Below are 12,696 nucleotides of genomic sequence, written 5' to 3' on the forward strand. Positions count from 1 at the left end.
AAGGACTAGCTTCCCTTCACTCCACTCTCCACCTGTGTGTGGAGATTATACCGAGGTGAGCCACTGAGAACTAGCATTTCTTTTTTTCTTTTTTAAAACATTTGTTTATCTTTGAGAGAGAGAGAGAGAGGAACAGAGTGCAAGCAGGGGAGGGGCCGAGAGATGGGGAGACAAAGAATGTGAAGCAAGCTCCAGGCTCCGAGCTGTCAGCACAGAGCCTGACACGGGGCTCGAACTCACAGACCGCGAGATCGTGACCCGAGCCGAAGTCGGATGCTCAACGACTGAGCCACCCAGGGGCCCCGAGAACTAGCATTTCTTGAAGACCATTGTGTGTGCTGTCCACAGTTCCTTGGCGCTTTACATCTGCTGCCTCATTTATTCCTCAGTAGCTTGCAAAACCAGTGATCTTATTCCCGTCTTACACATGGGACCCTAAAGCTCAGAGAGGCCACAGAACGAATGCCAACCTGTCCGTCTGCTAACAAGACACAGGGTGGGCTTCCCCTGCTCTTCCCCTGCCAGGATAGGTCTTGCATGACCATGGCTGTCTGTTGAGGGACACGGACTGCATCCAGGACATTATAGACAGTTCAGGTTGAAGAGGGTCTTTGCAGCAAAGGCAATGGACTTGATAAAACTGCCCCCTCACTGCACCCCTCAGTCCCTTCTGCTCCCCCTATGGCACCTCCTTCTCAGAGGCCACTCCAAAGCTCCTGAGCCTCACGCCACGGTCCACTCTCCCCCTGTGCCTTCAGCTACAGAAGAACATACAGATGGCAAACCACACCTTGAAGTTTGGCACCTGGGCCAGGCAGTTTGATATGACCAGCTTCCAGAATGACAGCATTAAGCGGATGATGAAGAAGATTCAGGACCTAGAGCGGGCAGCACTGCCTGCCAAGGAGCTGGAGGAGGTATGTGGCTTGTGGCGGAGCAGGGAGGGGAAGATCCAAGGTCAGGACCAGGTCCTAGCTCGGGGTCTGGCCTTCAAGCTGCTTCCTCTTCCTCTGAGTCATGACATCTGCCACATTGACGTACACCTACATGCTCCCCCAGCTCCATAGTGCCCCCTGCCCATGATGGCGCCTGGGGCAGAACGGGTAGCAAAGGGGTACAGCCTCTCTTCTTCCTCCTGCAGTATAACCAGATCCTGCTGGACATGGAAACCACTTACAGCGTGGCCTCTGTGTGCCACGCCAATGGCACTTGTCTGCAGCTGGAGCCTGGTGAGGGCATGTGGGGAGTGAGAGGGAGGGTGGGGATGCTGAGCTTGACCGTGTTAGGGGTGCTGGCCCATGGAAGGGGGGTCAGGGTCTCCTAACTCATGGGGTCGGTGCGCCCAGGAGATTCACTCCTCTGTTTTCCCCCAGGGGGTTCTCTGCCACCACTTAGATGGGGCACAGCCCTCCTTTGGACCATCTGCCCATCTGCTCCCTCTAGGGACCCCCTAGATTCCTCTGTGTGTTCTCCCCTTCAGAGTAGGAGTTACCTCAGATTTGTGTGCCAGGTGCTTAGATGCCCGACTAGGGATAGTAATTCTAAGCACTTTCCTTCCTCCACCCTGTCCACATCTTCCCCACCTTCCCTGGCCCCCGCCCTCCACCTCTCCCCTAAAACCAAAGCCACAGCTCAGAGAAGCCACTTCCTGCCGGAAGGAGTGGACCAGCTCTCGCTTGTCCCCTTTCTCTCTCCACACTGGCTGGTGCTTCTTACCTTCTCCCTTTTGGAAGCCTCACCCTGGACACCCAAGTACCTGCATGCAGATACGTCCTTTCCTCCCTCCTGACTCACCCTCCCAAGGGTTGGGGAGCCAGAGGCTTAAACATTCTTCTCCTGAGGAATCGCTACCCAGAAACCATCTCTTCCTGGCCCTCCTGCCAACTCCCACATTAGAACAATGACAAATAGAAGGGGAAATGGAAAATAAACAGGAGAAAGAGACGGCTTTCCTGAGACAGGGTTTGGCCTACGGTTTGTATACATGGGTATGCACGCAAAGCACAGCGGAGACATATGTGTGCCTGCATGTGTATGTGCGTGTTTACGGAGAAGAGCATTAAAGGGAGCGCAGCCTTCAGCCTCCCTCCCCCCATCAATTAGCCTCCTAACCCAGGCCTGGGCCGTCAGAGCACTGCCATTAGTGAAACTAAGAAGCACCCACAGAACAGAATGCTCGCATCGGCAGAGGGCAGAGGTGAAATTCTCAAAATACATTTTTTTCCCTAAACAGAACTAATTTGAATGTACTTTATTCTCTGTGAGAAGTAGATATCATGAAGCACGTTCTGAAACAGGGAGAGAACGCGAGTCAGTGAGGTGTGGGGGACCCCAAATGCTGTCCTCAGGCAGAAAGAGAAGCCACCATCGGTCTGTGTGAGGCTTCCGAAATGACACAGGAGCTCAGGCCGTCCTCACCCCAGCTCCGAGAGGTGCGTGTCAGCTCCACTTAATCTATGTTGAGGAGGCAACACGCACAGTCCCATGGCTTTGACAGGACACAGACCCAGGACTTCAGGCTCCCTGATGATGTTGGGATGGCTCTCTGTACTGTCTTCACAGCAATCCTTTTATTCAGTCCGGTTCACTAACCGTTAGCGAAAGGTGCCCGGGGCCCTGTGAGGACTCAGCGACCAGCAAGGCTCACTCCCTGCTCAGGGGCCTCGTGCTCCCTTTTGATTTTTACACCCCATGAGTGCTGTATTATCCCCATTTTAAAGATAGGGAGGGACACCTGGGGGGTTCAGTCAGTTAAGCGCCCGACTTTGACTCAGGTCATGATCTCACGGTTTGTGAGTTCGATCCCCACGTCGGGCTCTGTGCCGACAGCTCAGAGCCTGGAGCCTGCTTCAGATTCTGTGTCTCCCTCTCCTTCTGCCCCTCCCCCACTCACACTCCGTCTCTCTGTCTCTCAAAAATAAAAAATGTTTAAAGGTAGGGAAAGGGGGGGGGGTCCTGTGACTTGCAAGGTAATTTTCGGGTCAGTGGATGACTAGAGAGGAACTCAGGTCTTGTGACGGCCAAGCCATTTGTCCCTCCCACAGAGGGGTTTGCAGGGAATCAGTGAGGAGCAGCAGCCCTGGGGTCTGGGTTTGTGCCTGGCTGGGCCACTTCCTGGCTGGGGGGACCTGCCATGTCACCAAAACGCTGATGTGCAAACCCGCGCACCCTTCACAAGGCTGCTGCAGCCCTGAGGTGGTGTGCATGCAGCGTGGCCCTGGGGCCACCCGCCCTGTAAGTCTTTGTAGAATTGGTACCTCCCTTTCTCCCATTTCACTAGACTCACTGCCTGTACAGGCCTTTTGACGTGAGTTCACCAATTTTATCCGAGTTCCAAACTCCTATGACTAAGATCACCTTATAGGAGGTGGGAGGTGAGCCCAGGGCTGGAGGCTCAAGTCACTACCCCCCACTCTCCCCAGATCTGACGAATCTGATGGCCACGTCCCGGAAATATGAAGATCTGTTGTGGGCCTGGAAGAGCTGGCGAGACAAGGTGGGGAGAGCAATCCTCCCCTTTTTCCCCAAATATGTGGAACTTGCCAACAAGGCCGCCAAGCTCAATGGTGAGTCCCTCTGGCCGAGATCTCTGGCTCTCTGGGGCCCTCAGAGGGGTCCTCTGAGCCCCTAACCTTGGTGAGAGGGAGGTCCTAGAGGGGGCGGGGCAGAGGGTGCTCTGGGAATGGTCAGGTGTTGAGAGAGCCTGTGCCCCCTCTGCAGGCTACGAAGATGCAGGTGACTCCTGGAGAGCCATGTACGAGATGCCAACCCTGGAACACGACCTGGAGCAGCTCTACCAGGAGCTGCAGCCGCTCTACCTGAACCTGCACGCCTACGTGCGCCGGGCCCTGCACCGCCACTACGGGCCCCAACACATCAACCTGGAGGGCCCCATTCCAGCTCACCTGCTGGGTGAGCGCAAGGACTGGGCCTGGGGTGGGGGTGCGGGGTGGGGGACAGACACAGATGAGGAAAGGTGGGGCCGGTGCTCTCCACATGGCAGAGGGCAGGCTGGGCAGGATCTTAGGATGCTGTATCGGGTGGAGGGAGTGAGGGTGTGAGGCTGGAGGGAATGTTGCCGGGGCCGGGGTGGGGTGGCAGCTGGGTTCGGGGAGACGAGCCCCTTGCTTGCATTTAGCACATTTGCTACAGAGCCACTCGGTGCAGGTCGCCACGGGTGGAGCAGTGACAGAATTCATAATATCATCGCAGGAGACCATATGACCCATGATGCTTGGGCAGGGGTGGTGAGGAAGGGGCCGGGAATGAGAAGTGAGCACCACACCCCCCCAAGGAAGTGGCACATGAGCAGAGCCTTGAAAGATGAGAGGTTCTGGGAAGGCTTGGTGGCTCAGTCGGTTAAGCATCCAACTTCAGCTCAGGTCACCATCTCACGGTTTGAGCCCTGCATCGGGCTCGCTGCTGTCAGCACAGATCCTGCTTCAGATCCTGTGTCCCCCTCTCTGCCCTTCCCTGCTCGAATGTGTGCTCTCACTCTTTCCCTGAAAAATTAAAAAAATTTTTTAAAAGATGAGAGATTCTGACGGAAAAAGTAGCAATAGGGAGTTAGAAGGACAACACTCAGGTGAAGAGGAATTAGGAGAACAGAGAATATTGAGAGTGTAGATCCATCCCAACTTTTGGACCCTCATTTTTTCAGGGGTTGTAAACTCAAATGCCCTGAATGAATGAAGTAGGCAGTGGAAGACAGTGAGGGCTGGCAGGGACTAGAGCAAAGCGGAGGCCACCAGGTTCTTGTCCCTGTCGAGCCACAGAGAACACATCCCTGGGGGGTTCCTTACTATGAGCAGAGAGGCCAGACGGGGCCACAGACCATTTGCCAACCATGAGGGAGACTCCAGAAACTCATCCAGCTTTGGATCTAGTTCCTGCTCAGTCTCTAGGGTCCTTGTAGCCCAAGACACCAGCCATCCTTAATCAAGGATGTGGGAGCGGATATCAGCTCGATGACTGAGAGACACAGACCCCAGGAAAAGGAGGCATTACGCCCAAGTGGCCCCCAGAGTGGGGGCAGAGCTGGGGTTTAGAACTCAGCCCTTGGCACTCAAAGCAGGGCTGGATGTGCAGGCTAAAAACAATGTATGTCAAATCCCAGCAAGGTTTGCAAATAGCAGGTGCTTGGGATACATTTGTGATCATAAGGCTTGGGATCTGGTTCCTTCTCCATGGGTGATGGTGTTGAGTGTAAGAAATAACATCTCTCTCTCCTCTGTCTGCCTTCTCTTCCCCTCCCTGCCTCCAGGGAACATGTGGGCTCAGACCTGGTCCAACATCTATGACTTGGTGGTGCCTTTCCCTTCAGCCCCCAAGATAGATGCCACAGAGGCCATGATAAAGCAGGTGCGCACTGGGCCCCTCATCACATTTCTGCTCCTCCAGGGCAACCCCAAGGCACAAGGGAGGGGAGACCTCTGCCTTGGTGGGAGAAGGCCTCTGCTTCAGGAATTCCCTCTGGCTGAGCCCTCTCCTAACCCCCACCCTGACGCAGTACACAGTCTGTCCCCAGAGGCCCCAGGTTTGGCAGGGCTCCCTCTGCTTGTAGGGCTGGACACCCAGAAGGATGTTTCAGGAAGCGGACAATTTCTTCACCTCCCTGGGGCTGTTGCCTGTGCCCTTTGAGTTCTGGAACAAGTCAATGCTAGAAAAGCCGACTGACGGGCGGGAAGTAGTGTGCCACGCCTCTGCCTGGGACTTCTACAATGGCAAGGACTTCAGGTGTGTCCAGGTTGCAGCCAGGGGACTTTATCAGTGGGCAAGGAGATGAACCAAGTACAGCTTCCACTATTGTCCCCTCAGCCAGAGTGAGCAGAAACAAGTACAGGGGCCAGAGCTTAGCATGAAAGGTCAAGAGCATTGGGCCTGGCCTCGGGTTGGCCATTGGCTTCTGGCAGGGGAGCCTTGTCTACGAGGTGAGGGTCTTCTCAAGCACTGACCAGCTTCACTAGCTTGGTTAGTGCCCAAGGTCCCAGTGCTAGGTGAGCACTGTGAGAGCTTCCCAGCCTTCCCTCATTCTGGAGTGACCTCTGCCTACAGCAGGCCATCTTCCTGGGTACATGTGTCTTGACACAGACAGGTACATGAGAACATGGGGGGCTTTGCACAGATCCATATTCACCATTGGCAGAGACTCAGAAGCTGTCTTCATTGGAGGACAGTTGTCTATTGCTGCATAGACAGATGCACAAACCACCCCAAAACTTACTGCCATAGAACAACCATTTGTTTATGTTTGTGGTTTTATCAGTCAGGAGCGCAGGCAACATGCAGTGGAAATGGCTTGTCCCTGCTGTGCAATGATGGAGACCTCAGCTGGGGTAGCCCTGATGGCTGGAGATGCTGGTGTAGCTCAGTGGGGCCATGTGTCTGGAGCCTTGGTTCTGGCTCTTGGTTGGGTACCTCAGTTTTTCTCCATGTGGCACATGCTGGGACAGGAAGCTTCATTTGGCTTCTGTACTCACATGTTGGGTTCTCGGACTAGGATGACTGGAGAAGCTGGGGATTAGTGAGAACATCTTTCTCCAGGCTAGCTTGGGCTTCCTCCCAGTATGACAGTCAGGCAGTCAGATTTCTTACTGGCATTCAGCATCCCACAGAAAGAAAGCAAGAACAGCCTGGTTTCTTAAAGGCTAAATCCAAAACTGGCACAGAGTCACTTCTGCCACATTTTCTTGGCTGAAGCAAGTCACAGATGCAAAGAAGGAAAAGAAGACCCCACCTCTTGGGAGAAGTGGCAAAGATGATCTGCCACTATTGATGAAGTTTCTTCTAGTAAGAGTGGACACAGAGAGACTAGAACAAAACAGCCAGAGTTCACGGGATTGCCTATCCTTGGGCCCTTCCTTCAAAGGCATGAGGACTGCAGCTGTAGGGATGGATGTACAGAATCAGAGGGTTGAGAACTCTTTTGGGAGTTTTCCTTGTATGGGGAGTCATAGGAGAAGGTGGGCAGACCCCAACCTCGGTGTTACCAGGATGCCAGGAAGTTCTTCCCATCCCAATACAACGGCAGAAAAATGTGGTCAACTGAACTGAAGGGCTTTGGTTATATCCAAGGGAGAATTTGATCGGCTCACAAAAGAGAATGAGGAAAGATGAAGGGCGAGGTTGGGCCTCTGATGTGGACAGCTCTGTAGATGTCATTTCAGTCCTAACCATGAAAGTCCTGGGTGAATGTGTTTGCTGGTGTTGGGCACATGGGATGTAGAAAAGCTCAGAATAACTGTTGTTCCCTTCAGGAAACCTAAGTCTTGGAAGAGACAAAATGTGTGCATGAAAAACACAGAACCCACATTCTAGAAAGTTCTGCACTAATCACAATTGAGTGCAAAGCCTCAGTTATGCCTTTTGAGCAAGTACGTTGCACAGTCAGAAAACAGCATGGCAGTGAGGGCTGGAGTGATTCAGAGAAGTTGGAAGCAGAAGAATGGCCTGGATGACCATGCTGTAGGGGCTTCTGACCCTCAGATTCCTTCTTTCTCGGGCTCATTCCATACCTCCTTTGGTTTTCCTTCCCATAAAGCTGTGTTCCCTGCATATAGCATTGATGGGGGTCTGCTTTGTATGCAGTAAGGACAGCGGGTCCCTTTGCCCCACCCCCCGTGTTCCAGGATCAAGCAGTGCACCACTGTGAACATGGAGGACCTGGTGGTGGCCCATCATGAAATGGGCCACATACAGTATTTCATGCAGTACAAGGACTTGCCTGTGACCTTCCGGGAGGGTGCCAACCCTGGCTTTCACGAGGCCATTGGAGATGTGCTGGCCCTCTCAGTGTCTACCCCCAAGCACCTCCACAGTATCAACCTGCTGAGTAGCGAGGGTGGCGGCTATGGTGAGAGAGGAATGGGAAGTCCTGGTGGGCAGAGGGACTAAGAAGGGGAAGTGAGCTTGGGAGGCTGGGAGAGGGGACTTGATGGCTCATAGGCAGAGGTTGGGACAGAACAGTGGGGAATAAGGAGACCACCAGCAGGGTGAGCCGGGAGGATGGAACTCCCATACCAGCCCAAGAGGCAGGTCGCTAGACCCAGAAAGGCACAGAGCCCACTCCTCCCCTCTCCACCCACCGCACACCCATCATGGCTGAGCCACTGGGATGTGGCAGGAGGCAGGCAGACATCTGGTGACTAGGCTCCCTTCCCTTGGCAGAACAAGACATCAATTTTCTAATGAAGATGGCACTCGACAAGATCGCCTTTGTCCCCTTCAGCTACCTCGTCGACCAGTGGCGCTGGAGGGTATTTGATGGAAGCATCACCAAGGAGAACTACAACCAAGAGTGGTGGAACCTCAGGTTCTAGAATGATCCTGTGGGGGTGTGGGTTCAGGAGGGGGGGTGTCTCCATGGGTATCTGTATATGTGAGTGTGTGTGTAAGTGATGAGGTGAACAGGGGGTGATTGTGCACAGAGGCACAGCACACCAGAATCTGGACTGTCCAGTGGAACCCCCGGGGCAAGGTTCACCCTTCAGCTCAAAACTACCAACTCTTCCTGACTTTATTCTCCCCAAACCCTCCCTCCAACATCTTTCCCCTTGACAGGCTAAAGTACCAGGGCCTCTGCCCCCCAGTGGCCCGGGCTCAAGGGGACTTTGACCCAGGGGCCAAGTTCCACGTTCCTTCAAGTGTGCCTTATATCAGGTAAAGGGGAAGGGAAGAGGCTATTCAATGTTCAAAGTGCCGTTACTGCCCTGTGGGGAGCTACCTGTCTCGGTGACCTGGGAGGCCTGGCTGCATGGCACATTGTGCCTAGGCCACTTACCTGCCACCAAGGCTCATTGTTGTTTCACACTTTTGATGTGATGAGAGCCTCTACCCTCCAGGCATTTGAAAACAGAAACTCTACTATAATTGGCTAATGGTTACAAGACCTTGGTTGGATAGTTAACATTATTAACCATGACCCATGACCCATGGCTAGAGCTAAGCACTGTTTTGTTTTGTTTTGTTTTGTTTTGTTTTGTTTTTAAACAAGATTGTGATTTCTTTAATATATATTCAACATATTGCCTGTGATATAATTGGAATTATACCTGGAAGACCTTCTACACACTAAAACTAGGGTTAGAGACCCAATTGGATTGGGAGGCTATGCTCTCAGGGGCATGGAGTCAGGCAGAACTGGGTTCTGGGGTCAGGCAGAACTGGGTTCAAATCTTGTTTCCACTTCTTTGTTTCCTTAAGCAAATTTTTCAGTGTCTGTGAGCATCAGTTTCTGCACCTGTGAAATCGTAAATTGTAGCAGAACTTAACTTCTTAACATACTGTCCAATACAGAGCATGAACAGGAAATGGTGGCCATAACGCACTAGTATGAATTTATATTCTTTTTAAAAAGTTTTTATTTATTTATTTATTTTGAGAGAGACAGAGACAGCATTAGCAGGGGGCAGGGGAGAGAGAGAGGGAGAGAGAGAGAATCCCAAGTAGGCTCTGTGCTGCCAGCACAGAGCCCGATGTGGGGCTTGAACTCCCAAAACCGTGGGATCATGACCTGAGCCAAAACCAAGAGTTGGACGCTTAACCAGCTGAACCACCCAGGCACCCCTGAAGTTACACTCTTAACTGGGACATGTAAACACACCAGTGCTGTGAGTCACATAGCCAGAGTGTAGACATGTCCAGCCCTTCCCTTCTGCCTGCTGCAGGAGAGCACTTACTGAGGGCTAGGAAGGGTAATTGTAGGGTCTGGGACCCTCCTGGTAGAGAAGGGTCTGGGGACATCTGAGGGGAGGGTCTGTGTGTCCCTGAGCTGCAGATAGCCCAGGCCACATGTGAGGCAAGGCAGAGGGCAAGGAGGGCTGTCCCAGGAGGGCTCTGGTCACTTCCAGCCCTTGCCACCTGTGGTTCCTGGAAGCCCAGTGGGGGAGGACTTGTGCTCATGGTGCCCACCTTTCCAACCTAGCACCTGGCATGATGTCAGCATATAGTCAGGACCTAATAAAGAAGTGTAGGGCGGGTGAATTGTGTTCCCACTGTGTAGGAAAGGAGAGAAAGCCTTCTCACATGTTCCAGAGAGCAGCTGTGGGCAGGGGACCAAGGGGGATCCAAGGGCCCTTAGAACAGGCCCAACCTGGACAATGTACCAGGATGACCTGTGAGGAGGGCTACCACCTGCCTTCTCCACTGGTTTCCCAGCTTCCAAGCTGGCACTCACTTTCATGTGAAAGCCAGGCTGAAGTGAATGGTTAGCTTCTGAGCTTAGAGTAGATAATTCTCCAGGGCAGGGGTGGGCAAAGGAGACACATTCCAAATTCTGACCAGCAAACTTGGCAAAGCACTTTTAAGAAATGCCAGGAAAGTTAGTGGCACATGGCTTATGCCCAGCATTCAAAGTGGGAGGCCAGTGCTGCTGGTTTGGGACATTCTGAACCAAGTGCAGAGGTGGCTCTGGCTTTGACCTGCAGATTTATACCAGGGAATCCCTGCTGTTTGGAATAAAGGGGATCATTTGGGCTGGCTTCCCTGCCCAAACCACCCTGCCAGAAGCGTGGGACTCTTGAGGCAACACCTGGCCTCTACTTGCATACACCCCAGGGATGGAGACCTTACTGCCTCAGAAGCAACTGTCCAAATCTTTGAAGGGCTCTGCCCTGACCCTCCTCACCCATGAGTGATCCCCAGAGCTCCTCAAAGCAGGTCCTCCCGAGACGTGGAAGGAGCCTCTTGGGTGGGAGGCATGGGAACAGGGAGCCTTGAAGACCCTAAAGACCAGAGGGTGAGATCCCTGCAACACCCGGGCTGCAGTGGAAGGTGACGGGCAACTGGGGCTCGGTGGCACAGGTCCTCAGCCACCCCACCCCACACCATGCTTCCCTCCACTCCAGGTACTTTGTCGGCTTTGTCATTCAGTTCCAGTTCCACGAGGCTCTGTGTCAGGCAGCTGGCCACAAGGGCCCCTTGCACACATGTGACATCTACCAGTCTAAGGAGGCAGGAAAGCGCCTGGCGTGAGTCTTTTCTAGCTTTCTTTTGACCATTTCCCATGCTCTGACCCCAGTGGGGCTTTTCTGGGAAAACCTGCCATTTTGGTGTCTGGGTTGGGGATCCCAGGTGGAGCCTGTGCCAGACCTTAATGTGCCACCCCAGTGGGGAACTAGAGCCCTCTGGGCCCCAACCATCCCTCCCCCATTCCTATCCCCTACCCCCAGACCTGCTCAAGCCCTCCCAATCCCAAAGGAGGTTTAGGCCAGAAGAGGGGACATGGAAGGTGGGAATTAGGCTGGGGCAGGAGCAGCAAGCCTCCCTACCTGTCCTTCTGACTGACTCTGTGTCCCTTCTCTGGTGCTCCCCCAGGGATGCCATGAAACTGGGCTTCAGTAAGCCATGGCCAGAAGCCATGAAGCTGATCACAGGCCAGACCAACATGTCTGCGTCCGCCATGATGAACTACTTCAAGCCGCTGCTGGACTGGCTTCTCACTGAAAATGGGCGGCATGGGGAGAAGCTGGGCTGGCCTCAGTACAACTGGACACCAAATTCTGGTACCACACCCCATCCCCCTCAGCCCCAGGCCAGCCCCCTCCCCAGTTCAGGCAGACTGCAGTCTGACCTCAGAGCAAGAACAGGGAAGCGAGCCTAACCAAGCCCCAGCCCTGCCCATCGGCCTGCCCACTGCCTGCCCACAGCCTGCCCATCGCCTGCTCTCCTTGCTTCCCCTGCCCAGCTCACTCAGAAGGCCCCGTCCCGGGCAACGGCCGTGTCAACTTCCTGGGCCTGGACCTGGAGGAGCAGCAGGCCCGCGTGGGCCAGTGGGTGCTGCTCTTCCTGGGCGTAACCCTGCTGGTGGCCACCTTGGTCCTCACCCACCGGCTCTTCAGCATCCGCCGTCACAGCCTCCACCAGCCCCACCATGGGCCCCAGTTTGGTTCCGAGGTGGAGCTGAGGCACTCCTGAGATGACCGGGCTGGGCTGGGCCTGCCGGGGAGCTTCTGCCACCAAGAGACCAGACTGGGGGCGTGGGGGCGTGGGCAGAGGACCCACCACTCCTCTCAAGGCTCACCTCAGCCAGCCCCCCTCCTCCCACCCTGTTCCCCCACTACCATGTCTAGAGTCCCGTACTGACCATCTGCCCTCCAGACCGCAAACTCCCACGGACCCTGCCCCCAAGTCCCTGGGCAGCAGGCCGCCTAACATGGAGCCCCCTCCCAGTCTCTCTGTGAATACAATTAAAGGACCTGCCTCCCCCATCTGAGTCTGTGTCCCTCATAGGGAAGCCAGGGACAGGGACTGGGACGCTCTCCCACCTCCTGGCAGTCAAGTGGGTCACTTCACTGGACATCTTCATCCTCCTCCAAGAAGAGCCTGGGAAAATGCCCTGGAGCTCTGGCCCCAGCACCCGCCCCTAGCCCAGGCAGTCAGCCAATGTCCCGCCGTGGCCAGCAGCCCCTGCCCAGCCTCGGCATCAACCCAAGAAGACGGGGGAGGGAGCAGACGTTCTGGGCTTCCGGCCTTCCATTTCCACGTGCTTCGGGAGCCCTGCCCCAGCTTTCCCATAAATGGCAGGTCCTTTAGATGGAAGACTTCTGGCTCTCCTCCGGGTCCCAGGGGGAGAGCGCCTTGCCCGTGTCTGACTCAGTGAGGGTGCAGAACTGACCACATTGGTCACCTCAGGCTGCCTGCACCAGCTCCGTGTCTACTTGTATGACTGGACAGAGCTATTTGAGTATTGCCCATGGG

At 54.5% G+C, this 12,696-nt stretch overlaps 1 protein-coding gene across 11 annotated transcripts in view; it reads left to right on the forward strand.

Annotated features, from left to right (window-relative positions):
• The window catches only part of LOC125151396 (angiotensin-converting enzyme), a 42,468-nt gene extending 30,262 nt beyond the window's left edge, over positions 1-12,206 (forward strand). For all 11 annotated transcript variants that reach the window (XM_047832313.1, XM_047832321.1, XM_047832318.1 and 8 more), the window contains 12 exons: positions 759-917; positions 1,142-1,229; positions 3,423-3,566; positions 3,721-3,912; positions 5,264-5,361; positions 5,564-5,736; positions 7,629-7,852; positions 8,167-8,311; positions 8,560-8,658; positions 10,845-10,967; positions 11,314-11,501; positions 11,684-12,206. In XM_047832313.1, the coding sequence (XP_047688269.1) occupies positions 759-917; positions 1,142-1,229; positions 3,423-3,566; positions 3,721-3,912; positions 5,264-5,361; positions 5,564-5,736; positions 7,629-7,852; positions 8,167-8,311; positions 8,560-8,658; positions 10,845-10,967; positions 11,314-11,501; positions 11,684-11,913 (1,863 nt within the window). In that variant the 3' untranslated portion in view covers positions 11,914-12,206. The remainder of the gene's footprint in view (positions 1-758; positions 918-1,141; positions 1,230-3,422; positions 3,567-3,720; positions 3,913-5,263; positions 5,362-5,563; positions 5,737-7,628; positions 7,853-8,166; positions 8,312-8,559; positions 8,659-10,844; positions 10,968-11,313; positions 11,502-11,683) is intronic.
• The last annotated feature ends 490 nt before the right edge of the window (positions 12,207-12,696 follow it).

Source organism: Prionailurus viverrinus, chromosome E1, assembly GCF_022837055.1.
Source record: "Prionailurus viverrinus isolate Anna chromosome E1, UM_Priviv_1.0, whole genome shotgun sequence".
NCBI classification, from domain to species: Eukaryota; Metazoa; Chordata; class Mammalia; order Carnivora; family Felidae; genus Prionailurus; species Prionailurus viverrinus.